Below are 14,248 nucleotides of genomic sequence, written 5' to 3' on the forward strand. Positions count from 1 at the left end.
TCCTTGATGAAAACATGCTCCAGAGCACTCAGGATCTTAGACTGGGGCGAAGGTTCACCATCCAACAGGACGACGACCCTAAGCACACAGCCAAGACAACGCAGGAGTGGCTTCGGGAGAAGTCTCTGAAAGTCCTAGACTGGTCCAGCCAAAGCCCGGACTTGAACCCGATCGAACATCTCTGGAGAAACCTGAAAATTGCTGTGCAGCAACACTCCCTATCCAACCTGACAGAGTTTGACAGGATCTGCAGAGAAGAATGGGAGAAACTCTCCAAATAAAGGTGTACCAAGCTTGTAGCGTCACACCCAAGCAGAATTGATGCTGTAATCGCTGCAAAAGGTGCTTCAAAAAAGTACTGAGTAATTTTGAAAACATTTCTGAAAACAATTTTTTCTTTGACAATATGGGGTATAGTGTGTAGATTAATGAGGAAAAACAATTTAATTAATTTTAGAATAAGTCTGTAACTTAACAGAATGTGGAAATTGTCAAAGGGGTCTGAATACTTTCCGAATGCACTATATATATATATATATATATATATATATATATATATATATATATATACATACAGTTGAAGTTGGAAGTTTACATACAATTAGGTTGGAGTCATTAAAACTCATTTTTCAACCACTCTACAAACTTCTTGTTAACAAACTATAGTTTTGGCAATTCGTTTAGGACATTTACTTTGTGAATGACACAAGTAATTTTTCAAACAATAGTTTACAGACAGATTATTTCACTTATATCACTGTATCACAATTCCAGTGGGTCAGAAGTTTACATACACTAAGTTGACCGTGCCCTTAAACAGCTTGGAAAATTCCAGAAAATTATGTCATGGCTTTAGAAGCTTCTGATAGACTAATTGACATCATTTGAGTCAATTGGAGGTTTACCTGTGGATATATTTCAAGGCCTACCTTCAAAATCAGTGCCTCTTTGCTTGACATCATGGGAAAATCAAAAGAAATCAGCCAAGACCTAAAAAAAAAAAATTGTAGACCTCCACAAGTCTGGTTCATCCTTGGAAGCAATTTCCAAACGCCTGAAGGTACCATGTTCATCTGTACAAAATATAGTACACAAGTATAAACACCATGGGACCAAGCAGCCGCCATACCACTCAGGAAGAAGACACGTTCTTTCTCCTTGAGGTGAACGTACTTTGGTGCGAAAAGTGAAAATCAATCCCAGAACAACAGCAAAGGACCTTGTGAAGATGCTGGAGGAAGCAAGTTCAAAAGTATCTCTATCCACAGTAAAACGAGTTCTATATCGACATAGCCTGAAAGGCCGCTCAGCAAGGAAGAAGCCACTGCTCCAAAACCGCCATCAAAAAGCCAGATTACGGTTTGCAACTGCACATGGGGACAAAGATCGTACTTTTTTGAGAAATGTCCTCTGGTCTGATGAAAGAAAAATAGAACTGTTTTGCTATAATGACCATCGTTATGTTTGGAGGAAAAAGGGGGATTGCAAGCTGAAGAACACCATTCCAACCGTGAAGCACAGGGGTGGCAGCATCATGTTGTGGGGGTGCTTTGCTGCAGGAGGGACTGGTGCGCTTCACAAAATAGATTGCATCATGAGGGAGGAAAATGATGTGGATATATTGAAGCCACATCTCAAGACATCAGTCAGGAAGTTAAAGCTTGGTTGCAAATGGGTCTTCCAAATGGAGAATGACCACAAGCATACTTCCAAAGTTGTGGCAAAATGGCTTAAGGACAACAAAGTTAAGGTATTGGAGTGGCCGTCACAAAGCCCTGAACTAAATCCTACAGAAGATTTGTGGGCAGAACTGAAAAAGCGTGTGCGAGCAAGGAGACCTACAAACCTGACTCAGTTACACCGGCTCTGTCAGGAGGAATGGGACGAAATTCACCCAACTTATTGTGGTAAGCTTGTGGAAGGCTACCCAAAGGCTAACTTTGACCCAAGTTAAACAATTTAAAGGCAATGCTACCAAATACTATTTGAGTGTATGTAAACTTCTGACCCACTGGAAATGTGATGAAAGAAATATAAGCTGAAATAAATCATTCTCTCTACTATTGTTCTGACATTTCACATTCTTAAAATAAAGTGGTGATCCTAACTGACCTAAGACAGGGCTTTTTACCAGGATTAAATGTCAGGAATTGTGAAAAACTGAGTTTAAATGTATTTGGCTAAGGTGTATGTAAACTTCCGGCTTCAACTGTATATATACAGTACCCGTCAAAAGTTTGGACACACCTACTCATTCCAGTTTTTAAAACTATTTCTACATTGTACAATAATAGTGAAGACATCAAAACTATGAAATAACACATATGGAATCACGTAGTAACCATAAAAGTGGTAAACAAATCAAAACATATTTTAGATTTTTATATTTTTTTATTCTTAAAAGTAGCCACACCTGGAGGTGTGTTGAGTCATTGTACTGTTGAAAAACAAGTGTCCTACAGCAAACATATTCACAAATAATACATTATCTGATGAAATTGCTTTAGAAAAGGGCACAAGACAGGGAGGTCCCCTCTCCCTCCCGTTTGCGCTGGCAATTGAACCGCTTGCAGACAAAATTAGACAGGACCCATTTAGCAAAACAGGTATCAGTATTGGAAAACATTCATACAAACTAAACATATTTGCAGATGATTCTCTGATATTCCAGACCAATATTGAAAACTCAATAATACTCTAAAATATCAGGAAATAATTTTGGTTTGACCAATTCAGATATTTTCAAAATACATGCGATTTAAACGTTTTATATCACAACATTTTGATTTGAAGTCAGAGCAATCTTGAGGGAATCCTATTTGAGTCAGATAATGATATTAATGTGATAGGTAAGCCATACAAAACCTTGCAGAGAGCCTATCCAACTGACAATCTCTTAGAAAAAAATATAAACTATTGGAACCAAGACATAAAAAGAAGTGATATTGGCGAGATAACAGTTGACAAAAGTGCACGCAAAATCCAGTAAAAATGTATGCCTATAATTCATTATACAAGAGACAAAATTCACAAATTCGACATCACAATGGCAGAGTCATGTCTGAAGTGTAAACTAACAATGACTCAATAATCCGTGCCGTCTGAGAATGTTATGAAGTCCAAAAGTAATATGCGGAGATAGAAAGTTGGCTGTCAGAAGTATCACAATGTGAATTTACTTTCAAACCGTCTGTCTGCATATTTCCAGACATGGCATCTGAGGGTGCAGCGAGATACCCGATGGGTTGGACGATACTTTTCTCGTCAATCAACTTCAAAAAAAACGCATACTTTAAAATTGGAAATCAACCAATCTTCTGTCATTAAAGCAATGGAAAGGTCAAATGCTTTATTTTCTAAATATTGAAAGTAGGTGGGTGATGGAGAGAAAGAGAATGGTGCCGTCTGAGGCCATGTGACGGAAAGTGATGTGGGTGCTGAGGATGGGGTGTGTGCTAGTGGGCCGGTGGAGTTGATGTTTACATTATGTAGTCGTTTGTATGTGCATGTGTATGTTTTGTATTGTTTATAATAAATCAAATATAAATACAATTAAATAAATAAATAATATTGTCCCCATGATATAACTGAGCCAAAGTCTCCCTCAACTTTAAGAAGTATGATTCAAAATTATGTTCTTATGGACATTTTTACAAGTCTATGTAATGTTTCTATGGAATGCCACAATTTTGATTTCATTTGCTATAAGCGCGTATAACTTAAACATATGCCCTCATTGTCAAGAGGTGAGTGTAGCATCGAAGTCAGACGCAGGAGAGCAGAGATGAGTGGACAAAGCACTTTACTAAGGCAATAATTTGCAAAGAACACAACTGCGTCCCAAAAACAAATGCCAAACGAACCAGTGAGGCAGCACAAAGTACAAAAAACCACAAGTACAAAGTACAGGCTGCCACAAAGCACGGGTAAATAAAAAAAACCCGGCGCAAACCAGCCGGAAGCGTGCCAACCTCAACAACAAACAATTACACACACAGACATGGGGGGAACAGAGGGTTAAATACACAACATGGAATGAGGGAATGAATACCAGGTGTGTGGGAAAACAAGACAAAACAAATGGAAAATGAAAAGTGGATCGGCGATGGCTAGAAGACCGGTGGCGTTGACCGCCGAACGCCGCCCGAACAAGGAGAGGGACCGACTTCGGCGGAAGTCGTGACAGTCATCAACTTCCCTACACTCACCTTTCCTAAACACTTTGCTGAAAGGCATCTAAAGGACGACACACTGGCCAGCTGACATGTGACGTGCTGTCATGGGTCCTGAGGTTGTGGATTATGTTCACCCAAAACAGTTACGCTAACACAGTTATCCTATTTCCCTTGAAAAATAGCCTTTGAGTGACCAAAACATCAACCATAATATATTTTCCCCATTAAAATGCTCAGAATTTGAGAAAATGTCCCTTTCTCTCATATCTAACTTTCAGGAAGGCTAAAGGACAGGCCACAGCAAAATACAATCCTGTCATGCATTACATCATACTGTGCTCACTTGTGTATGTTTTCGTGCTTTTGTGTGCAGAGAGACTCCGGGGAGGGGAGTGGCTGTCAGTAACTCAGGGATAAATAGAGAGGCAGAGCTCCGAGTTTGACAGAAGGCGGACCTGACAGGGTCACACACAGGACCAAGAAGGAGCAGGAGGACATCAGCATTTAGATTTTTTTATTACAAATGGAGAAACATGAAGATGTTCAATACTGTTTTCAAGACAGAAACTCTTCTTGCAGAAAGGCTTTGCTATCGATATCTATCTACATAACACTGTACATCTTCTTGTCAATGATTTCAGCGGTTACAGTATTTTTGAACGTACTGGTGATCATCTCCATCTCTCACTTCAAGCAGCTCCACACTCCAACCAACCTGCTCATCCTCTCTCTGGCTGTGTCAGATCTCCTGGTGGGACTGATTGTGATACCAGTAATGACTGTAGCAATAATTGAACCGTGCTGGGTTTTTGGGGAATATTTCTGCGCGTTTCTTCTCTATATTACTTGTTTATGTACTTCTTTATCTCTGGGCAGTTTGGTCTTGATATCTATTGACCGCTATGTTGCTGTGTGTGATCCCTTAATGTACAACTCTAAAATAACAATAACAAGAGTGATGTGTTGTATATCCATTACCTGGTGTTTTTGTACCATATACAATGCTGCTATTATAAAAAACATTGTAAATATACAGGTACCCAGTCAGTGTTTGAATGAATGTTTTATTGTCGAAGGAATAACCTGGGGAAATATCATGGACTTTGTATTTACAATGGTTGTCCCGTGCTCTATTATTATAACACTTTATTTGAACATCTTTGTGGTGGCCAGATCACAGGCCAGAAAGGTATTTTCTAAAGAGGCTGCCAGTGTGTCTGGTGTTAAAACTGTACAGGCAAATAAGTCTGAGAGAAAAGCAGCAAAAACTCTGTCTATTGTTGTTATCAACTATTTCATTTGTTGGATTCCATTTCTATTTTCTTTTTTCTTTGTTTCTCTTTTAAGTGACAATTTATTATCATTCATCATCAGCTTTCTGCCACTTGTTAATTCCTTAATTAATCCAATAATTTATGCTTTCTTTTATCCATGGTTCAAAGTGACAGCTAAACATATTTTAACTCTGAAGTTAAGGTGTTCATAGTTCCTATATTTGTATTTCTAAGTTTGAAAAACAGGTTTTACATAGTTATGTTATACTGTTTTGTTGTAATTGCTTCCTTCATGTAACAATACGCTGACGTGACTTATCTCAGTGTTGTCATCATAGATACATGTGGTGTTGATACAGAATGGTTTGACTGGATTAGAATGGAATGACTTGGAGAAGGCATAAGAAGGACTAAGGTTGTTTTATAAAAGACATTGTAGTCATTTTGGGTTGTATATTCCAAATACCAACGTCTGTTGTTGTTCCATGTTATTTAATGATAAATAGTCTGTAATTATCTAAAAGTACATTTTGAGGAAGTCATGAATCATTCTGTATATTGTCTAACATTACCCTCTAGTTGCTACATGGTGACACAACACCTTTAACAAGTGCAGTGAAGTTGAAATGTTCATTACGGCATGATATCAGATAACGTCCAAGTCTATCTCAATGGTGTAATGTGTAAGTAGTTGAGTATAAAATGCAAGAATATGCAATTATGTGTACCACTTTATAATGTTCAGTAATAAACCGTTTGTAAGGCATTTAGTTTGCTCACCATTTATTATTAAGCACACATTTACTAAATGTTACTCACCTGGCTATTATGACATTTATAAATAACTACTATATGTTTTAATTATTAAACACAACAGTGCAGGAGACCACAGTAGACACTCCAACCTCATCATACTGGGTACGAACACTACCACTACTCTCACTACATCACTGCTGCCAGGTCAGGGGTCACACCAGAGCAGCTCTCCCAGAAGCTGTTTAGTGTGAATTAATATAGTGATTGGGTAACACACTAAATAATTAATAATGGATAAGTATATAATTTATTCATAACTTCTTTATCATTACTCCTGCATCTGTTTTAGTAAGCTAGTTCTTCACACATTTATAAACAACTTTCATAGTATGTAATAATGATTTATAAGATCATTCATCAGATGTTTAATAAATATCCTTATAAACTATTACCTGATCATTAGTAAAGTAGTTTTGCAGTCCCTAATTTAAAGTGAGGACAATTCGTACTTTCTTAATACTTTATAAATGTTTTGAACAGAGACCAGTGTAATTTCTCACAAAAAGATGGACATTCCAGCAGTACCTGATGCTTCTTAAGTTCTATAAATGACCTAGAACATATCAATGGTTAAACAATAAGCACACAACACAGAGGATGTTAAAGGAAATATATTGCATTTTTTTATTCAAAAACAGTCACATTGTTGTGGTAGTGTGCTGAAGTAGTAACATGTTTTGTCTGAAAATGCTGACATTCGTGTTTGTTGGCAGTAACTTTCAAAACCAAAGTGTGGATTGCAGTCACTCATGAAAGCAGTTCATAGACTGATTACAGGGTAAGGGAACCAATAACTAAATACATAATTTAACTGAACATTACTTTTAAAGGGTTACTACCTTTAATACACTACAAGTGAAGTTGTCCAAATACTTATGACTTCTTCAAATGGGGGCACTAGATACATAAGATGTTTTCATTTCTAAAGGGTAAAACAGATATGTATGAAAATACCCTCAAATAAAAGGTGACATTCTATGATGTCACCTCATATGAAACATTAGATTTCATATCCAAAATGCTGGAGGAAAGAGACAAGTTTAAAAACAGTTTTACTGCAGAGTGTTACACCCATTGGGCACACACTGGTTGAATCAATGTTGATTATTTTTTAACCAACATGGTGTAGACATTGAATTGACGTCTGTGCCCAGTGGGCAGAGAATGTTTTCTGTATGTACAGTGGCCATAGGATGGCAGTATAATTCACAATCTGTAAATGAGAGGGATAACTTGACTCAATCTATATGAAAGAGAATTATGTCTGTTCTATGAAGTCAATTTATATCTGAACTTTCTGTGTCTGTATCAAACTGAGAAGAGACTATCTGTCTGAATAATACCAAAGCCTTTCCATTACAGGAGACTGAATGAATATAAAGGTTTTATTGTGAGTGATGAAAAAAATATGCACAAAACGTCAAATCAAACTTTCCTTCAATTTAATCCACCTACCACCCATACCCTTCAAGTTAACCCTAACAGTCCTGAGGCTCCAGCATAAAAATGGTCTGCAGGATGGCGTGGTTGCTGCCGTTCAGTCTCTCGCTCAGCGGCAATGGGCACTCTCCGTGGAGGAAGTTGGCCAGGTAGCCCTGAGGAGAGATATTCAAATTGGCCTAATTTTCAGCTCTATGTATAGTCCACCTCCCGATTGATTGTGCCGTGGTTGATGCTTCAAGTTTCAGCAACACAAAGCTGCCATGGAAGTTACTTGAATCTGGCTTAATGTGAAGTCCATAACTCTGATAAAAAAGCTTCGTCATGGACAATGAAACATGTTGTTTTGTGGCCTTCAGAGAGGCAAATATAAAAAATGTGAGTGTGCCCAATAAAAATCCACACAACCCTCCCCCAAGCAAAAATAAAATTACACCCCCTCCACTATTTTGGACCCCTTCCAGGAATGTTCAAACTGTCACTAAATGTGCTGTCAATTGAAGTTCTTATTTTATGTGTACTAGGCAAAATTTGTATCTGAATCTTTTAGCAGGAAACATTTCAACTGTTGGGTCTTGAATGTATGGTTGTGCCAAGCACACACAAACAAAAGTCCTGTAACTTTTATGAGATAATTATCACGTTAATAGAAAATAATGATAATAAAACAAAATTATTATTACCTTAATACGTGATACTGAAATTATCTCATATTACCTTCTTAAATGTTAATTCCCCAATTTAGGGGACTTTCATTTTCATTTAGATTCTGTGTTTAATAGTCACATGTATAGGAGTAATTGCAGGGTACAGTGAAAATGTCAGGCTCCGAGCTTGAACATGCAGGACTAAGTGAATTAAAATAATGAAAATGGTAATAAAAAAACAAAAATATAAATTGAAATCTGGACATGGTTCGTCAGCACCTTCAACAGCCGAAGCTAAGTAGTAACATTAACATGATGTCTTCTAATTGCAGTCGCTGTACTCATAATATACAGGAGAACGATCGCCTTACGGCGAGGATAGCTGTGCTGCAAGCCCAGCTTCAGACGCAATCGTTAGGCAAGGGTAATTTCAGTGTAGGAAAGGAAGAAACAGCGTCTGTGCCACCAGTAAGTACAGATAGTAACGTTAGTATAAACCCCCCCGCACAGTCCCCGCAGCCGGACAACTTTCTCATGGCTTCTGGAGGGAAATGCTGTTGGAATGCTCAATGCTCACATCTCAAAATAGGGTTACTTAATGTTAGATCCCTCACTTCAAAGGCAGTCATAGTCAATGAACTAATCACTGATCATAATCTTGATGTGATTGGCCTGACTGAAACATGGCTTAAGCCTGATGAATTTACTGTGTTAAATGAGGCCTCACCTCCTGGTTACACTAGTGACTGGACCTACACTGGACCTACTCACTGCCACAGTCATACTCTGGACCTAGTTTTGTCCCATGGAATAAATGTTGTAGATCTTAATGTTTTTCCACATAATCCTGGACTATCGGACCACCATTTTATTACGTTTGCAATCGCAACAAATAATCTGCTCAGACCCCAACCAAGGAGCATCAAAAGTCGTGCTATAAATTCTCAGACAACACAAAAATTCCTTGATGCCCTTCCAGACTCCTTCTGCCTACCCAAGGACGTCAGAGGACAAAAATCAGTTAACCACTTAACTGAGGAACTCAATTTAACCTTGCGCAATACCCTAGATGCAGTTGCACCCCTAAAAACGAAAAACATTTGTCATAAGAAACTAGCTCCCTGGTATACAGAAAATACCCGAGCTTTGAAGCAAGCTTCCAGAAAATTGGAACGGAAATGGCGCCACACCAAACTGGAAGTCTTCCGACTAGCTCGGAAAGACAGTACCGTGCAGTACCGAAGAGCCCTCACTGCTGCTCGATCATCCTACTTTTCCAACTTAATCGAGGAAAATAAGAACAATCCAAAATTTATTTTTGATACTGTTGCAAAGCTAACTAAAAAGCAGCATTCCCCAAGAGAGGATGGCTTTCACTTCAGCAGTAATAAATTCATGAACTTCTTTGAGGAAAAGATCACGACCATTAGAAAGCAAATTACGGACTCCTCTTTGAATCTGCGTATTCCTCCAGGGCTTAGCTGTCCTGGATCTGCACAGCTCTGCCAGGGCCTGGGATCGGGAGAGACACTTAAGTGTTTTAGTACTATATCTCTTGACACAATGATGAAAATAATCATGGCCTCTAAACCTTCAAGCTGCATACTGGATCCTATATCCTACTAAACTACTGAAAGAGCTGCTTCCTGTGCTTGGCCCTCCTATGTTGAACATAATAAATAGCTCTCTATCCACCGGATGTGTACCAAACTCACTAAAAGTGGCAGTAATAAAGCCTCTCTTGAAAAAGCCAAACCTTGACCCGGAAAATATAAAAAACTATCGGCCTATATCGAATCTTCCATTCCTCTCAAAAATTTTAGAAAAAGCTGTTGCGCAGCAACTCACTGCCTTCCTGAAGACAAACAATGTATACGAAATGCTTCAGTCTGGTTTTAGACCCCATCATAGCACTGAGACTGCACTTGTGAAGGTGGTAAATGACCTTTTAATGGCGTCAGACCGAGGCTCTGCATCTGTCCTCGTGCTACTAGACCTTAGTGCTGCCTTTGACACCATCGATCACCACATTCTTTTGGAGAGACTGGAAACCCAAATTGGTCTACACGGACAAGTTCTGGCCTGGTTTAGATCTTATCTGTCGGAAAGATATCAGTTTGTCTCTGTGAATGGTTTGTCCTCTGACAAATCAACTGTACATTTCGGTGTTCCTCAAGGTTCAGGACCACTATTGTTTTCACTATATATTTTACCTCTTGGGGATGTTATTCGAAAACATAATGTTAACTTTCACTGCTATGCGGATGACACACAGCTGTACATTTCAATGAAACATGGTGAAGCCCCAAAATTGCCCTCCCTAGAAGCCTGTGTTTCAGACATAAGGAAGTGGATGGCTGAAAACTTTCTACTTTTAAACTCGGACAAAACAGAGATGCTTGTTCTAGGTCCCAAGAAACAAAGAGATCTTCTGTTAAATCTGACAATTCATCTTGATGGTTGTAAAGTCGTCTCAAATAAAACTGTGAAGGACCTCGGCGTTACTCTTGACCCTGATCTCTCTTTTGACGAACATATCAAGACTGTTTCAAGGACAGCTTTTTTCCATCTACGTAACATTGCAAAAATCAGAAATTTTCTGTCCAAAAATGATGCAGAAAAATTAATCCATGCATTTGTTACTTCTAGGTTAGACTACTGCAATGCTCTACTTTCCGGCTACCCGGATAAAGCACTAAATAAACTTCAGTTAGTGCTAAATACGGCTGCTAGAATCCTGACTAGAACCAAGAAATTTGATCATATTACTCCAGTGCTAGCTTCCCTACACTGGCTTCCTGTTAAGGCAAGGGCTGATTTCAAGGTTTTACTGTTAACCTATAAAGCGTTACATGGGCTTGCTCCTACCTATCTTTCCGAGTTGGTCCTGCCGTACATACCTATACGTACGCTACGGTCACAAGACGCAGGCCTCCTAATTGTCCCTAGAATTTCTAAGCAAACAGCGGGAGGCAGGGCTTTCTCCTATAGATCTCCATTTTTATGGAACAGTCTGCCTACCCATGTGAGAGACGCAGACTCGGTCTCAACCTTTTAAGTCTTTACTGAAGACTTATCTCTTCAGTAGGTCATATGATTGAGTGTAGTCTGGCCCAGGAGTGTGAAGGTGAACGGAAAGGCTCTGGAGCAACGAACCGCCCTTGCTGTCTCTGCCTGGCCGGTTCCCCTCTCTCCACTGGGATTCGCTGCCTCTAACCCTATTACAGGGGCTGAGTCACTGGCTTACTGGTGCTCTTTCATGCCGTCCCTAGGAGGGGTGCGTCACTTGAGTGGGTTGAATTACTGACGTGATCTTCCTGTCTGGGTTGGCGCCCCCCCTTGGTTTGTGCTGTGGTGGAGATCTTTGTGGGCTATACTCGGCCTTGTCTCAGGATTGTAAGTTGGTGGTTGAAGATATCCCTCTAGTGGTGCGGGGGCTGTGCTTTGGCAAAGTGGGTGGGGTTATATCCTTCCTGTTTGGCCCTGTCCGGGGGTATCTTCGGATGGGGCCACAGTGTCTCCTGACCGCTCCTGTCTCAGCCTCCAGTATTTATGCTGCAGTAGTTTGTGTCGGGGGGCTAGGGTCAGTTGGTTATACCTGGAGTACTTCTCCTGTCTTATCCAGTGTCCTGTGTGAATTTAAGTATGCTCTCTCTAATTCTCTCGTTCTCTCTTTCTTTCTCTCTCTCTGAGAACCTGAGCCCTAGGACCATACGTCAGGACTACCGGGCATGATGACTCCTTGCTGTCCCCAGTCCGCCTGGCCTTGCTGCTATTCCAGTTTCAACTGTTCTGCCTGCGGTTACGGAACCCCTACCTGTCCCAGACCTGCTGTTTTCAACTCTTAATGATCGGCTATGAAAAGCCAACTGACATTTATTCCTGATTATTATTTGACCATGCTTGTCATTTATGAACATTTTGAAAATCTTGGCTCTCTCTAATTTTCTCCTTCTCTCTTTCTTTCTCTCGGAGGACCTGAGCCCTAGGACCATACGTCAGGACTACCGGGCATGATGACTCCTTGCTGTCCCCAGTCCGTCTGGCCTTGCTGCTATTCCAGTTTCAACTGTTCTGCCTGCGGTTATGGAACCGCCACCTGTCCCAGACCTGTTGTTTTTCAACTCTTAATGATCGGCTATGAAAAGCCAACTGAAAATTATTCATGATTATTATTTGACCATGCTTGTCACTTATGAACATTTTTGAACATCTTGGCATAGTTCTGTTATAATCTCCACCCGGCACAGCCAGAAGAGGACTGGCCACCCCTCATAGCCTGGTTCCTCTCTAGGTTTCTTCCTAGGTTTTGGCCTTTCTAGGGAGTTTTTCCGAGCCACCGTGCTTCTACACCTGCATTGCTTGCTGTTTGGGGTTTTAGGCTGGGTTTCTGTACAGCACTTCGAGATATTAGCTGATGTACGAAGGGCTATATAAAATAAACTTGATTGATTGATTGATTGAAATAACATTATAAATAATTGTCGGTTGGGGTGGAGGCAGAGTACAAACTGTTGAGGGGGGGGGGGGGGGGGGGGGGTGACCATAGGGGGAGCAGCATGACCAATGAGCGGGTGTGGGGACCGAGTTAAAACATCTATAATAAACATATTAACAACTGCAACAGTGATGAATGTCGTTTGGGGGTGGGGGCAGAGTAAAAGTCATTTGGGGGGTGGGGGGGGAAATCTCCATTGGGGACGTAGCAGGGGGGAGGAGGAGCAGGTAGCTGACTAGCAGTGGCTATTCAGCAGCCTGATCGTCTGAGGGTCGAAACTAACAGTTTTCCAGTTTTTGCCATGATGCTGCCGTGTTGCGTCTGAGTGATTGAAGCAGGGAGAACAGGGCATGGCTTGGGTGGGAGGTCCCTGGTGATCTTCTTGGCCTCCCTGTGCCACCTGGGTTTGTAGGTGTCCTGTAGGGCAGACAGTGTTCACCCAATGGTGCGTTTGGCTGCACGTATCACCCTCTGAAGCTCCTACTGACCATTTCCACGACAGCCCTGTTGATGAGGATGGGGACGTGTCCAGCCTGGTTCCTCCTGTAGTCCACAAGCAGGTCCTTTGTTTTGTTAACATTGAGGGAGAGGTTTTTACATTGAACCACTCTTTCAGAGTGCCTACCTCCTCCCTGTAGGCTGTCTCGTCCTTGTCGGTAATCATGGCTACTGCTGTTGTGTCGTCAGCGAACTTGATGACGGAGTAGGAGGTCACACAGTTGTGGGTATACAGGAAATACAGGAGAGGTCTGAGGACTCAGCATTGTGGGGCCCCCGTGTTGAGAATCAGGGTTGATGACGTAATGTTGCCTTCTTTCACCGTGAGCTTTGTAATGAGCTTATAGGGCACTATGGTATTGAAAGCTGTTTTATCAAGGCATATGGTATTACTTAATTATGGTACTAATTCATTATTAAATAATACATTCACAGGTGAGACAGCAATGAATGAGAGGAGTGCACCAGAAAATCAGTTGGATTTTCTCTGACCACTAATTACATAAAAAATGATTACAGTATTAACTTCTACTTGGTACTCATCCCGGATCCGGGAGCACCCTCATCAGTAAAAAAGCTGACTAGCATAGCCTAGCATAGCGCCACAAGTAAATACTAGCATCTAAATATCATGAAATCACAAGTCCAAGACACCAGATGAAAGATACACATCTTGTGAATCCAGCCATCATTTCCGATTTTTTATGTATTTTACGATTTTATGTATTTCTATTAGCTAACCACGATAGCAAAAGACCCAACCGCATATTTTCACCATTTTTTTACTGCATAGGTAGCTATCACAAATTCGACCAAATAAAGATATAAATAGTCACTAACCAAGAAACAACTTCATCAGATGACAGTCTTATAACAGATTTATTGTATAGCATATGTTTT

The 14,248-nt window shown here is 40.4% G+C and overlaps 1 protein-coding gene across 1 annotated transcript; it reads left to right on the forward strand.

Moving 5' to 3' along the window:
• The first annotated feature begins 4,698 nt into the window (after positions 1 to 4,698).
• LOC120063673 (trace amine-associated receptor 5-like) lies at positions 4,699 to 5,661 on the forward strand. The gene is made up of 2 exons (XM_039013969.1): positions 4,699 to 5,211; positions 5,413 to 5,661. The coding sequence occupies exons 1-2, from the start codon at positions 4,699 to 4,701 to the stop codon at positions 5,659 to 5,661; spliced, it is 762 nt and encodes a 253-aa protein (XP_038869897.1).
• Positions 5,662 to 14,248: the final 8,587 nt, after the last annotated feature.

This window comes from Salvelinus namaycush, chromosome 19 (genome assembly GCF_016432855.1).
Source record: "Salvelinus namaycush isolate Seneca chromosome 19, SaNama_1.0, whole genome shotgun sequence".
NCBI lineage: Eukaryota > Metazoa > Chordata > Actinopteri > Salmoniformes > Salmonidae > Salvelinus > Salvelinus namaycush.

Excerpts from the sequence above, each read along its gene's own strand:
- LOC120063673 (XM_039013969.1), top strand. The coding sequence starts at position 4,699 with ATGGAGAAACATGAAGATGTTCAATACTGTTTTCAAGACAGAAACTCT. Across the intron at positions 5,212-5,412 it reads AAAACATTGTAAATATACAG|GCAAATAAGTCTGAGAGAAA; the intron begins GTACCCAGTCAG and ends AAAACTGTACAG.